General features: G+C 36.0%; 1 protein-coding gene across 4 annotated transcripts in view; it reads left to right on the top strand.

Moving 5' to 3' along the window:
- Positions 1-14,110, top strand: part of MMRN1 (multimerin 1) — a 68,844-nt gene extending 54,734 nt beyond the window's left edge. For all 4 annotated transcript variants that reach the window (XM_081812144.1, XM_081812147.1, XM_031023872.2 and 1 more), the window contains 2 exons: positions 11,875-12,027; positions 13,247-14,110. In XM_081812144.1, coding sequence (XP_081668270.1) covers positions 11,875-12,027; positions 13,247-13,668 — 575 coding nt within the window. In that variant the 3' untranslated portion in view covers positions 13,669-14,110. The remainder of the gene's footprint in view (positions 1-11,874; positions 12,028-13,246) is intronic.
- Positions 14,111-14,893: the final 783 nt, after the last annotated feature.

Below are 14,893 nucleotides of genomic sequence, written 5' to 3'. Positions count from 1 at the left end.
TGCTGGGGCATAGGGTAGCTCTATTTTTAAATTTTTGAGGAACCTTCACACTGTTTTCCAAAGTGGCTGTACCAACTTGCATTCCCACCAACAATGTAAGAGGGTTCCTCTTTCTCCACAACCTCTCCAACATTTGTTGTTTCTTGCCTTGTCAATTTTTTCCATTCTAACTGATGTAAGGTGGTATCTCAGTGTGGTTTTGATTTGAATTTCCCTGATGGCTATTGATGATGAACATATTTTCATGTGTCTGTTAGCCATTTGTATGTCTTCTTCAGAGAAGTGTCTTTTCGTGTCTTCTGCCCACTTTTTGACTTGATTATTTGTTTTTTGGGTGTTGAGTTCGAGAAGTTCTTTATAGATCTTGGATACCAGCCCTTTATCTGTAGTGTCATTTGCAAATATCTTTTTCTGGGGTCTTTTTTAAAAGAACACTGATCCTGTTCATTGAGGGCTCTACCTCCCAAAGGCCCCACCTCCTAATATCACCAACTTTGGGGTTTAGAATTTCAACAGATAAATTTTGGGTGGATGCATTCAGATCATAACTCTAAGGCATTTAGACAAGGTTTTGTAAGAGTGGTCTTTGGAAATGTGGAGCAGAGGGTTGGGTATGGTAAGAACTGTATCTCAGAGGCATGAGGCTGGCAGTAGTAGAGAGCACGACTGCAAAGAATGAAATTAGAGACTCCCGTTAGGAGAGTATTAGCAGAGCAATTAAGAGCCAGATCTAAGGAAGAGGAAGTTGAAACAGAGGGGACAAATGTGAAACCTGTTGTGAAAGTAGAATTAATGGAAACAGCAGGGGAGTGGAAAAACCGATGATCCAAGGAACAACAAATCAGGATTCTGGTCCTAGTTGTTTCAGTGATTTCTCTGTAACCTTAAGCAAGTCCACCTCTCTGGGTCTCTGTTTCTTCCTTTTAAGTGATGGGATTGCGGTAGGTATTTTGCTGAGCTCATTAGTAGAAATATGTTGCAGAGCGCATTATTGTAAAAAACGTGAGCTGTTCGCAGCCTGAATGCGAGGCACTTGGGGAGGGAGAGACCTAGAATACTCTAAGTTTTGAATTTGGGAAATGAGAGGGTGGCAGTATTATTAATAGATGTTATAAACACCAGAAGAGAAGCATAAATTTGGGAGGAAGAAAGAATTCAATGCAATGCATATGAACATACAGAAGTTTCTCTGTATGAAAGAAGTGTCTCATGAATATCTTTGAACTTTCCACAATGAAAAGAATAGCTGCCGATTCTTACTGAAAGAAATGGCAGAGTTCCTCTCATATGAGTCCACTATTAAATTAGATGCCCAACTGGATGAATTTTTTATTTTATTGCTTTCTAATTACAGAAGAGTGATTATTGTCCTGACATAATATGACTCCATATTTAGTCTCTGAATGTTTTGATAACATTAAAAATCACAGAATAATACAAAGCTGAATTATTTCTTGACTACTTAAATTATTGTATTTATTTATGACTTCCTTGCAATTAGTCTGATCCAGGAAGACTAATCTTATCATGTGGAATCACAGAACAAACGATTCAGATGTACATGTTTCCTAGAGAAAGGTGGTAGTAGTTCAATACAAGATGTTCTTAGACTAGTTTAGGAAAAATAAAAAGTTCTTTTTCAATTTTATTTCAATCTTTGGTCTTCCTGTGGACATTGCAAATGAGTTTCAGTTAAGCTCTACTCCAGCACATGTGATCATACACCAGGCAAATCATGTCATTTTTTTTCTTAAACCAAAAAATGCCTGGATATATATAGTAAATACAAAATTCAAATAATTTCAGAATTAACTGAGGTAGAAGGTTTAATAGAACATAAGAACTTATACACTTATAGTATAAAGAATGCATGTTAGGAGCTTATAAAAATTATATTTAGATATTTATATAGCAGCTGACTCAATATTGAACTTAATGGGCTAATAATTAGCTTAGTTCCGATTCTCTTTTTTCCAACGATGCCTTGATAAAATTGCTTCCTGTTCCTTTATTTACTGGAAGTAGAATTTTTTAATAGGCCTATCTACCAAAATTAATAATTAATTTAAAGTTCTTTATTTCAGGAAAGAGAGCCAACAATGTCAGGGCAATAAAGATATATTGGCCTAATTTCATGAACTGGGTGGATATTCACTTTATGTAGAACCAGCAGCATAATGTGTAGAACACTTTTAGTAGGTGTGTAGATATGCATGCTCATTAAGCCGGCTTCTATGTGCCATAAAACCGATGGCATTCATTGGACCGTGAGCTGGTGAAGTCTGTGCATTGCGATAAAACCAGTGGACTCAGGCTAAGGTTTCCTGTAAGAATAAACCAACAGTGGTGCACCTGGGTGACTCAGTCAGTTAAGCACCTGACTCTTGGTTTCGGCTCAGGTCATGATCTCAGGGTGGTGAGATCAAACCCCTTTCGGGCTCTGTGCTGGGCGTGGAGCCTGCTTAAGTGTCTGTCTTTCCCTCTCCTTCTGCCCCTCCCCCCTCTCGTGCTCTGTTTCTCTCTCTTTCTCTCAAAAAAAAAAAAAAAAGAATAAACCAATTGCAATTAACTACTTTGTTTGATACCCTGTTTCATACCAGGGCTGGAGCACACTGGCACACTGGCTAAATTTGGCTGTGTTTCCTTTGACCTTTACTATTATAAATACCATGTAGCCAGATTGCTCCCCTACATTAACTAACATCAGAAGATAATTTATCATCATCTTATGAATCTCACAACAATATTATTCAGATTAGAGCCACTATCATCTGCAGAATAGTAAGTGCAGTTAATAGAATGAAAAACCCTATGAATTTAGTTTTCAAAACTTAATTTTAATACTGATGACTTCCTTTGAAGCCTAATAATAGTAATATAATAATAACATAATATTGGATACTACTTATTAACGCTATATCACAGGTGCTGTACAAATTATATATAGTTCGCTCATTTAACAACACTTAGGAAGTAACTATCATTATTGTTATTTTGAAGATAAGTAAACTAACCCTCAAAGAGATGAACTGACCTCTTCTGCTTAAGGTCATGCAACTAGTTAGTGACAGAACCTGACTCTTGGTCTGTTGGACTCAGGGCTCAGTCCTCAACGACTCTACTCAAAGAGGTTGTGGAGTATGTTTACCTGCCTTTCTCTTCCTTCTGCTTCTGTTCAGTGCATCAGATCTATCTCAGAGTCTGGCCATATCTGAATATTCCAGATGGCCAGAATCGATACTCCAAAGGAGTTTTCCTTCTTGAGGATCCGAATACTGCCATTCATTTCTGCACTTATCAGGAAGCAAAGGTGCTACTTTTCAGTTTGGATTTTTCTGTGATATGGCTGATGGGCAGTTGTCATTGGAAGTGACCATCAATTATTCGCAAGATCTTTTTTTGACTGATGCGGTAGAAGGGCAAAATTCAGAGTCCTCATCCCTATCACTTCCTGTGAGGAATCCCCATATTCAGTTATGTTAATTATGATTCCTCCTAAGCCAGTGCTGATAAGCTGTTCCGGTTGAATCACTAAATATTTGATTTGCGTCTAAACAATATTCCCATAGACACCAAGAGGGTTTTATTTCATCTTTGAAGATTTGTTTGTACAGCAATTGGCAGATTCGTCCCTGCAGAGAGGATTTGGCTGCTTGCCTTCTAAGAGGAGCTCAGTCCTGCCGTAACACAACCACATTGGCAACAACATCACTGAGGACGAGCACTTGGTGCTCGTGAGACCATTGACTTTTTATGGTGACCAGTATTCCCAGTATTTACCAGATATACTTAACCCTCATAATAAACCTCTTTGATTCATAATTGCCCCTTTAACCACTCCTCTTAAGAAAGATTACATTCCACGTAAGACTTGGTAGTGTACCAAATACAACTTTTTAAAATTATCATTGCTGAGGATATAAGTGATTTAAAAGAGAAAAAATAAGAGCCTGGATATTTCACTGTTTTATTCCATTTTAAACCCATTTTTAATTTTTGTGACTCTGCATTGAGGCTGTTATGATGACTAAGGAGCACTGATTTTGGAGTCAGGAAACCAAGGTTCAGGTCTTGCCGGGCAACGTTTTTGTTTGTACCAAGTCATTCATTTTCCTAAAACTTGCTTTTGTAAAACTTGCTTTCCTCATTTGTAAAATATAGAATAATATATCCACCTCAAAAGTTTATTTTGAGAATCATGGACTAACTTGTAAATAGTATATTATGAAATTAGTTATGATGCTTTTTTTTAGCTATACCCAACATTTATGGTTTTTCTCTAATATTTTCACTTAATATTTGACATATAATTATTTACATATATCAACATAATTTACAGACTTAGGTATTCCATCATTCCCTATCTTTATAAGTCATGGCATTTTAAATTCAACATATGTTTATAACTGAGCTTATGCCTATCATATAATGATAACTCAAAAATAAGATACAAAATGTAAAGACTTAGCTGCACAAAAACGCATGTGTATCAATAAATGCTGAAAAATATCTGCAAAAATTTTAATAATGGCTTTTTCCAAGGTGTTTTCTACTCTTCATATGTTTTTCCATATTATAAAAAGTTAACATTTTCAAATATACCTCAAGATAACTAATAAGTTGACTTCTGTCCAAAATGGTTGACTTTTAAGCTAATTAAATTTTGAAGGATAACGGCTTGAATTTAGAATTTATGGTGTGTTTTATAAGGTCTCCAAAACCACACACAAGTTTGGTGATCTGCTAGCAGTACTCCTGGAACTCAGCATAGAGTGATGCACACAGCTGAAGTTTATTTTGATGAGAAGATACGTGAAAGGATTAGTGGGGGGGAATGATACAGGCCTAGTCTGGAGAAATCTACGTGCAAGCTTTTTTATGCTCACTGTGTCCAAGAAGGGAGCATGCTTATGTGCGCTCTTTTCTCTAGTCTCACACACACACACACACACACACACACACACACACACACACGTGCAATATTTCTGTCCAGAGAAGTCCATCAGATAGTCAGCACCCAAGGGTTTTATTAGGGCTTGTCTTAGTCAATTCAGACTACTATAATAAAGTACCATAGACTGGGTGGCTTATAAACTATAGAAATTTATTTCTCACAGTTCTGGAGGCTGAAAGTCCCACATCAGGCCATTGTAGTTGGATTCTGATGAGAACCCTTGTGCAGGATACAGACTGTCAACTCCTTGTATTCTCATGTGACAGAAGGGGAAGGAGTGAGAGAGGCTCTCTAGGGTCTGTTGAAAAAAGGCACTCCTCCCATTCATGAAGACCCCACCCTCATGACCTAGTCACCCCCCAAAGTCCCTACCTACCAATATTATCAGACTGGGGGTCAGGATTTCAACATATGAATTTTGAGTGGACACAAATACTCAGTCCATAACAGGACTGGTTATGTAGGCACCCTCTGCCTAGTACTTACCAAAACTCTGGACTCTCAGAAGGAAGGCAGATGTTCAGCATAACCATATTGTTTGTACAAATAGTCGGGGCACAGTGAATGACACTTACAGTTAGGAAGTGGCAAGAAACCAAAAGCCCAGATGTGGGCTAAGGGCAAAACCTGGCAGGCAGGCCTTTCTAAAGATAGCAGTCTCAGGCCTGCTCGATGAATTCTTTTCTGTTCATGATCTTAAAGGTATTCTTTGTATCACAATTGATTAGCAAGCCTATCCACTGGGGATAGTCTCCCTAGTTGGTATCAATAAAACCTACCAGTGTTGAAGAAAAATTAAATGAACTATTTTCGTTTATGGTTCCCTGGGAGAAGAAATGACTCCCCAGCTTTCTATGTAATTCTTCTTCTGATGGAAGGATGACAGTTGAGGAGAAGATGCTGACAAAATTGACAGCCCCTTCCTGTACCTTGTCGTGCTGTAAAATGGCCATGATGTCTAAGGTGAGCAGGCAGGAGCCCATGTGTTTGCTACTTGCATCTGAACCAAAATTTATAACACATGGTCTGACCAAAAAAGGAAATGGGACAGAATACCAGGTGCCATTTACACAGACACTGCATGTGCTTGGGTTCTTTCTCTAACAAGAATCACAGGAGCTATTTCTCAACAATAGACTATTTCTTTGGCACCCAAGGGTTGAAACCAAATTTGATTATTAGCTGATCTATAATTAAATACAATGAATAGATGTCTTTCTACTGGTCATCAAAAACACTATAAATTCAGAATTGCCCATGTGGTATTATTTTCTGTCATATTGGTTATCAAACATGAAAAGGAAAGTGTAGGGATTATTAAATCACATATTGTGAACTTATTGCACAGTGGTCTGAGTTACATCTTGACAAAAAATTGAAGCATAAAAATAACAGCTGTACCAAATTTTTACTGAACATTAAGTTTGAGAAACATGCTTTAAGGTTTTAATTGCCAATTTTACTATGCACAGCTTAAAAGTGACTCTGAAAAGAAATAATAAGTATTTTATTATAAGTTTAATTGGAACTATTCATCTATATTTATGTTGAATAACATTTAGTTGTATCTGTGACTTTCTTTTGCATTTTCCTAATGACTAATGATTTGACCATATTTTAATGTATTTGTCATTTTTCAAATAGTGCTTTTGATTAAAAGTTATGATTTTTAAGAAAAAGGTGAATAAAGTTGATAATATCAAATAAAAACATTTAATTTCCTAGATCATGACTTAAGATAAATGAATGATAATTTAATGACAAAGGTTAGAGTAAATCTTCTGGGACAGGGATAATACATCTGGTATGATTAAATGAGCTCTAAAATTATATTTGAAGGACTGAGAAAAAAGATCCCAGAAACAGTATCAAGACCAACAGATGTGATTAAAAAGAACAAAAATAAAAACATACTATGAAGGAAAAGTAGTAAAGATGGCTGGAAACAATATTTCCATCCATCTATACACCAATGGACAAAATATGAGTAATTAGAACAATGAATTTGGAAATTTCATATAAACAAATAAATATTCACATTTCTTAAAGTTGTTGGAAAGGAACATATGGAGTATTTTTAGAACAATGGAAGGATAAACCTTATTTGATAGGAACAATTTTGATAAATGGAGACACAGCATGGTGCTGAAAGTTAACGTACCCATAAGTGGAAGGAATCATTTTAGAGAGCACTGAAATTGGGATGACAAATAAAGTCCTAATGTTGTGTGGACACGTTACCTTGAGCAAAGTTGTGTAGTGGATTTGTACATAATGCGTTTCTCTGTGTATGACAAACTGGCCCAGAGGCAATGCTAGGTTTCCTCACTAATCTGTTGGAAACTCCATTCTGCTCCAAGCAGAGATCAGGGTTATCTGCCCTCTGCAATGTTATTGTTAAAAATAAAGAAAGAAAAAATAAGATGTTGATGATAAAACAGGACTAAGCAATGAAAATACCAAATAAAATAAAAATAAAATATGTAAAACATTATGAAAAGCCAACATAAAAATAAGAATGGAGGAGAAGACATCCATATAATATGCTGCTTCATTTTATCCATTAAATATCTATTGAGCAAGTGTTGAATGAGCCCTGAGAAAGATTAAGTGGACAGAGTGGTAAATTCAACACACTCCCTCTTCTCAGGGACCTTGCAGATTACACAAATAATTATAATAAAGAATGGCAAATATTAGCAAAGGCAGAGTGCTTTTGAAAATGTAAGGAGCTCTCCAATCAGTTCAAATTTAACATGAACATTTATGAAATATAGAAGTAGGATTAATAGGAAAATGTAACTTGAGCACATATTAGGGTTCAGAAAGAACAGACCAGAACAAATTGAAGCTTATGAAACATTCCAACACAACGGCAAAGGAATTTTAGTCATGTTCAGAGCAGGGAAATGAATATTGAAAGATTAGTTATGCCATTTGCACAAGATAGTAGAATGTTGAATTGGCAGGACTGTTCAACTAATTGCACTGACCTCTACCAAAGAAAATAAATGGGCTGGAAAGAGTTTAAGAGTTACTGAAGCCCAAGTAGGAGAGAAGCTGTGGAAAGTTTGCTTGAGATGATTCCAATGTCTCTAGAAAAACGTGCCAATGACATCATAGCATCAAACTCTACCTGGTCTTTGAGAACTGTGGAGAAGGGATAGAGTGTTGGATTAAGAATGTTGTCATCTACTCAATCTTTCATTAATTTCTTTATTCACCTTGTTTTTTTAAGTTTTTATTTTCACTCCACGTAGTTAACGTACAGTATTGTATTAGTTTCAGGTGTACAATATAGTGATTCAGCAATTCCGTACATCACCCCATGCTGGTTTATTCATCTTTAAGAAGACATTTCCGCACTCGGTATGTCAGGCACTCAGCCAGTTAGTAGTGACACAAAGGGTAGTAGAGGACCCGAGCCCTGACTTCGCGAAAGCTCACAATCTAATTGGAAGTCAGGACATGGGAGCGATTACAGTGGAGAGTGATAAGTTCAACAAGAGAACTTCTGAGCATCTGACAATAATTAAGAGAATTAACGTAATTAATTCTATTGACGGGGATGAGAGAAGATTTCAAAAAGAAAATGATGCTTTTTGGGGGGTCAGGAAGAAAATGATGCTTTTGGGGGGTCTGATTTTTGTTGTTAATTCAAGAAAAAATTGCCTTTTGAGCACAGATACGTACAGGAACTTAGAAAGGTACCTAACCATTTTTTAAGTATTTTAGTAATAAAGTAAAAAGTATAAGTTGGATGATGTACAAAAGTAGATTTTAGCTGATTGTATATTAAAATGTAAATAGTTTCAATTTGATAAATCAATGCCAATCAGTCTTAGTTGTAATAAAGCTCTGTGCTCAACACTGATGCATTAAGTATTTTTATCAATGACCAAAACGTAAATTTGGAAATGATGAAGCTGGGAGAGTTCATTAAAACATAGTATGCAGAATTAAAACTAAGTTTCTATGGACAGATGATAAGTCCTATAATATAAATGTATTTCTTGGTAATAATTGCAAATTCATGGTAAAATGAATTACATAAATATGAGATTTTAGGTAATTTCAGTGACATCAGGGCATAGAAGGCCTGTTATGACGCAATGCAATACAGGTGCAAAAATAGACAATGAGTACTTCATGCTTATATAACATTAACAGAAGTTTAAGGTCATTTCATTTCAGTATAAGATCATAACTGGTGATTGTTACTGTACCCTGCTCTAATTAGAGTCTATTCCTAATATATCCAGTTCTGGGAGCCATGGGCATAATTTTATGTGTCATAATGTGAATTATTTAGGTGGGGACTTGGAGACCAGAGATATCGAAAATATCAAGGAAGACAAGAAAGGAACTTAAAACACAAGTGACAGAAGCAGGTGCAGACCAGTGTATGAGGTACCCTGAACAGGAATTCAGTGGGAACATGAGAGATGCCCCAGCGGGCAAACCAGGTGTATTCTCAGCAAATTCGAGCTACTACAGCGATAGGAGATAGCAGGCCCCAAGCAAACTCAAGTGAACCCTTCCTCCAGATGAATGACCGTGCAAAGAAATCAGAATAAAGGGCAAAATGGCATCCTCTGAAACGACTCAAGGAGAACAAGGAAACACCCCATTCCTAGACGTAATGGAATAGACAGAGGAGAAAAATGAGAGGTGCATCCTAGACATTAAATGGAAGGCAAAGGCCCTGGTCGTATAGAATCACAGTAGAGCCAATAGCAAAACAAAAAAAGTACATTTCTGTTTGATCCCTGATTCTTGCAGGGACAGAGTCTCCAGGTGAGAGTGCATTCTCCCATCTGGGAAAATAAGAATTATAGAGCTAGTCAGATTGCATAAATAATTCAGTGTCCCCCCAGCTCCACTGCACAGTTGATTTATTCCTAGTGAAACACAGTAATTGAACACCACCCTGTGAGTCAATCACTGTGCTAGATTCAGAAAATGTGAAAACAAATGAAACCAGTGCTTTGACATCAAGAATTCACATTTTTATAGGTCGTAGAGAATCACTGAAGTTTTTAAAACTAGGAAGTAATGGGCTAGGTTTTAGAATGATAGCTAACAGTAAATAGATGGATTTAAGAACCTATTCACCTGGTTGAGAAAAGATGTTAAAGAAATGTAGGCCAGTTTGAAATATTTTCAAAAAGATATTGCATATATGTGATGTTTTCCATATGTATCTTAGTGAGCAAAATCGTTTATGGAATATTGCAGAGAATACATCACAATAAGGCAAACCAATTTCTAATTGCATAAGTAATATGTATTTTCTTTGCAAAAAAATTCCAATACAGGCATGTAGTTTGGTCACAATCTATGTGAATTTGAATTATTCAAATATGAAGCATAATGTATATAAAACATTTACAGATCTCACTTCTTGAGAAAAATGTTAAACCAAACAACCCTAAATTTAAATATCATCAATCAGGATTTGAAATGAGTGAATTGTAAACTGTTTACACTTTTGTCACAAGGTGGCGCCATGGCGGTAACCGTGGCCAACGATGTATTCTTTCCCCAACCTTTTCTCTGTTTACATAATTATGTATTATGTTTATAACCATATTCATAATTTGAGGTTCCTAAATAATTGAAATTATCCCATATCTAATGTGTGAACTGGAGCTTTCTGCCTTCAGTAAATCAAATGTGTCGGGGGATCTATCTCATTCTTTAACTGCTGTCTAATATTCCTTAGGGAAAAGATACCTATAATTTATTTAACAATGAAATGGTCATTTAGGTGTCTGACAATTTTTCACTAATGCAAATTATGCCATAAAGAACATTTTTTAACAGTTCTCTTTGTATACATAGGCAAGTGTCTCTGGAGTATATATTCTGCCAGGAAAAATTTCTGGCTTTGAGCAAATGAACCATTTTAATTCTGATAAATATGGTTAAATTGTTCATTCAGAGGTTCTAACAATTTAAGCTCTAACCAACATTGTATGAGAATGCCCATTTTCCTCATGACTGAATATTTTCTATCTTTTAGAATGTTGGCACCTGATATAAAAATGTTGGTGGTGAAAATTCATTATTCCTTAATTAGTAGTGAGGTTGAATAAGCTTTAAAAATTTTAATGAACTTTTGCGGTTTTCGTTCGGTAATTGGCCAGTTCATATCATTTGCTCATTTTTCACTTTTTTTTTCCCACAATCTTTTAGATTGGTCAGAACTTTTCATGTTATGGATATTATCCATTAGATCTTTGTGTCTGAGAAAACATTTTTCTCTCAATCTGTCTTTGAACCTGAGAATGGTGACTTCTGTTGCAAAAATGTTTTAATTCTTAGGTGGTCAACTGTCAGGATTTTTCTCTTATGGCTTTTGGATTTTTTGTTTTGTTTTGTTTTGCTTTGAGTTCTCCGAAATTTTAAAGCTCTACAAAGATATTCCTTTTACTTGATTGTAACACCGTCATATAGGTTGTTGGGTTTTTTACCTTTAGTATTTTTGTACATGTGGAAAGTATGTTTTTATGAATATTCAATTATATTAGCACCATGTATTGAATAGACATTTTTCTTCTCCAACGATTTGAAATATTACCTTTATCATGTATCACGTCCAAATATATATAAATCTGTGTCCAGATACCCTATTCTGTTCTACAGTTGACCAAAATCTTAACATTTTTACACAAAGAAATACAATGGATTATCCCCACTTTGCCACAGAATGATCCCCACGTCCAAGAAGCAGTAAAAGGAGCTCAGAGACTTAAGAGGTTTGTATGAAGTCCTGTGACTACGCTGGCGGCCAGCCTGCGCCCAGGGACCCATTTTTCTTATTTCTCCTTCAGGGTTTTTTCCCATTCTGCCGCAAACTCTAAGATCAACGAGAAAATAGGTCCCTTTGACCCTCTTTTATCTTGATTCTTTTTCAGTAACAGAGGAGTATTCAGACTGTAGCAGGTCCCCGTGCCAGAACGGGGGCACGTGTATAAATGCAAGAGGGAGCTCTGTCTGCGCTTGCCGACACCCTTTCACGGGTGACAATTGCACCGTCAAGCTGGTGCAAGAAAACGCGTTGGCGCCAGGTATGAACGCGCATGCGTCCTTGGATTCGCTCGCTATCGTAAACAAAAACACTATTTGAAAGTATTTACCAATGAATATTTAAACCGGAGTCATCTGGACTCATGTGAGGATTAATTCCTTTAACCTCTGAAACTTAGTACTACGTGATTTACAAGTGTAAATGTCGGCCAGGTAAATCCATATTGATGTACACTTGCGGACATTTTCAATATTGATATGACAGAGGCAGTCTTTTTCTTTTCCTGGGCATCTCAAAAGAAAATACAGATGCATATATCTGATTGGTATAAACTCTTTCTCCTCAAACAAGTTGATAAAGAAATATACCTTTGATTCATATCACATATGATCACTGAAATGAAGTTTTAAAAAGTGATTGGCAGCCTGTCTTCCTTGAAGGTTAAGCTAATAATGTCATTTTGACTGGGTGAGGACTGTTAGAACATGCTCAAATGTATTGAGTAGAACAAAATGCCTTTTTTGTCCACTTACCTTCATAAGTATTGTTTGTTATAAATTAACTTCAAGAGTGTACCCTTTCTGATTTTTATATAAAAAATTTGTGCAGCATTTAAAATATATTTTCTTTTAATGACTGCAAAAACATTTCAAATCAGGCTTTTCTTAATAATATGCTGCATAGCAAAGAGTAAATTTTTTAGACTATTATTTGAATCTCAGCCTTTGTAGGTACATTTGGCATTAATTACATAGAAAATTGCTTTTGTCTACTTCTCTATAGTGCATATGACTTCGTTTGGTTTCCGTTTTAGCCTCTAGAAACTGACAAGGTGCTGGAAAAATTGTTTCTACATCATGTCAGCTTCAATTCCTGCAAGGGGTTTTAAAACATTCTGGCATACCATAATAATCATAGACTGCTTTGAATTCCTTTATCTCTGGAGAGATCAAAGCAACATGCAAATTAATCTTTGAGGCATTTCTATGAGGGATAGATCAAGCGCTATTATCATTCTATCTTGATCTGAATGGAGAAACTGAGGCTCACAGAGAGCAAATGATTTCAGGTAATTCAGCCAAGAGAAGAGGAAAGCATCCAGACACCTATGCCCTTGTTAAAAATCTGATGAATGACCTTTGTTTCTTCTGCTACCCCTTTATATAACTGAGATAAAATGATAAAGAAATGAGGAACGACAAAACATGATTAAGAAAAAAACAAACATGATAACTGACTCCATTTTTTTCCTCTAACAGATTTTTCCAAAGGATCTTACAGATATGCACCAATGGTGGCCTTTTTTGCATCTCACACATATGGAATGACGACGCCTGGTCCTATCCTATTTAATAATTTGGACGTCAATTATGGAGCTTCGTATACTCCAAGAACTGGAAAATTCAGAATTCCTTATCTTGGAGTGTATGTGTTTAAGTACACCATTGAGTCATTTAGTGCCCATATCTCTGGATTTTTAGTGGTTGATGGAAGAGACAAGCTTGCGTTTGAATCTGAGAATGTTAACAGTGAAATACGCTGCGACAGGGTTTTAACTGGGGATGCTTTATTAGAATTAAATTATGGGCAGGAAGTGTGGTTGCGACTTGTTAAAGGAACAATCCCTGCCAAATTTCCCCCTGCTACGACATTTAGTGGTTACTTGTTATACCGTACATAAATTAGTATGAAAGACAGACTATCACCTTCACTGAGAAGGAGCCAGTGTTTTTATTTGTCTTTGCCTGCACATCTGCTCTGTTTTGGGCTTTTCTACATGAAATGAAAATCATCTTCTTTTTTAATCTGAGTAAGGCTGTAAATTTGTTTCTGTCATAAGATTATTTGAGTATCTTTTGGATAACCTGTATACAAAGAAGTTCTTGCTCCTAAAGTGATTTAGTGGCAGAGAAAGTAAAGTGCATTTGTTAACATAACAGTTCTTATTCTCTCGTGTTAAGTCATTTTAACATAAGGTAATCCAATTAAATGGCAATCATTCAGTTTTGTCAGTCACAGTAATCTTTCCAATAAAATGCTTACCTCTTGTTATTCACTATGTATATAAATATATAACATATATTTCCTAAATTCACAATTCAAATAAATTACTCAAAGACCAAGAGTGTTGTTGTTGTTTTGTTTGTTTGTTAACTTTGATTTTTACTCTTCACTATTGTGTTGATCAATTTTTTTGTTTTTAATTTTTTCTTTTTTTAAATTTTTTATTGTTATGTTAATCACCATACATTACATCGTTAGTTTTTGATGTAGTGTTCCATGATTCATTGTTTGTGCATAACACCCAGTGCTCCATGCAGTACGTGCCCTCTTTAATACCCATCACCAGGCTAACCCATCCTCCCACCCCCTTCTCCTCTAGAACCCTCAGTTTGTTTTTCAGAGTCTATTGTCTCTCATGGTTCATCTCCCCCTCCGATTTCCCCCCCTTCGTTCTTCCCCTCCTGCTATCTTCTTCTTTTTTTTTTTTCTTAACATATATTGCATTATTTCAGAGGTACAGATCTGTGATTCAATTGTGTTGATCAATTTTATATGTTAAAATTTTCATTTGTAGGGGCGCCTGAGTGGCTGAGTCATTAAGCGTCTGCCTTCAGCTCAGGTCATGATCCCAGGCTCCGGGATCGAGCCCAGCCGGGCTCCCTGCTTGGCAGGAAGACTGCTTCTCTCTCCTACTCCCCCTGCTTCTGTTCCCTCTCTTGCTATATCTGTGTCAAATAAATAAATAAAATCTTTAAAAAAATTTTTTTTCATTTGTAATCAAAATTAAGTTGTATTTGAAACTTGAAACATGCTTAACTATTTTTCTCTGCCTATAATAAGAGGTTAAAGTAATAATTGACAAATGGTTGAACATTTACGTCTATGTCTAAGAATATATAAGT

Source organism: Leptonychotes weddellii, chromosome 2, assembly GCF_054177405.1.
Source record: "Leptonychotes weddellii isolate Sample4059 chromosome 2, ASM5417740v2, whole genome shotgun sequence".
In the NCBI taxonomy this organism is placed as follows: domain Eukaryota; kingdom Metazoa; phylum Chordata; class Mammalia; order Carnivora; family Phocidae; genus Leptonychotes; species Leptonychotes weddellii.
This window is presented reverse-complemented; position numbering and strand designations above follow the sequence as displayed.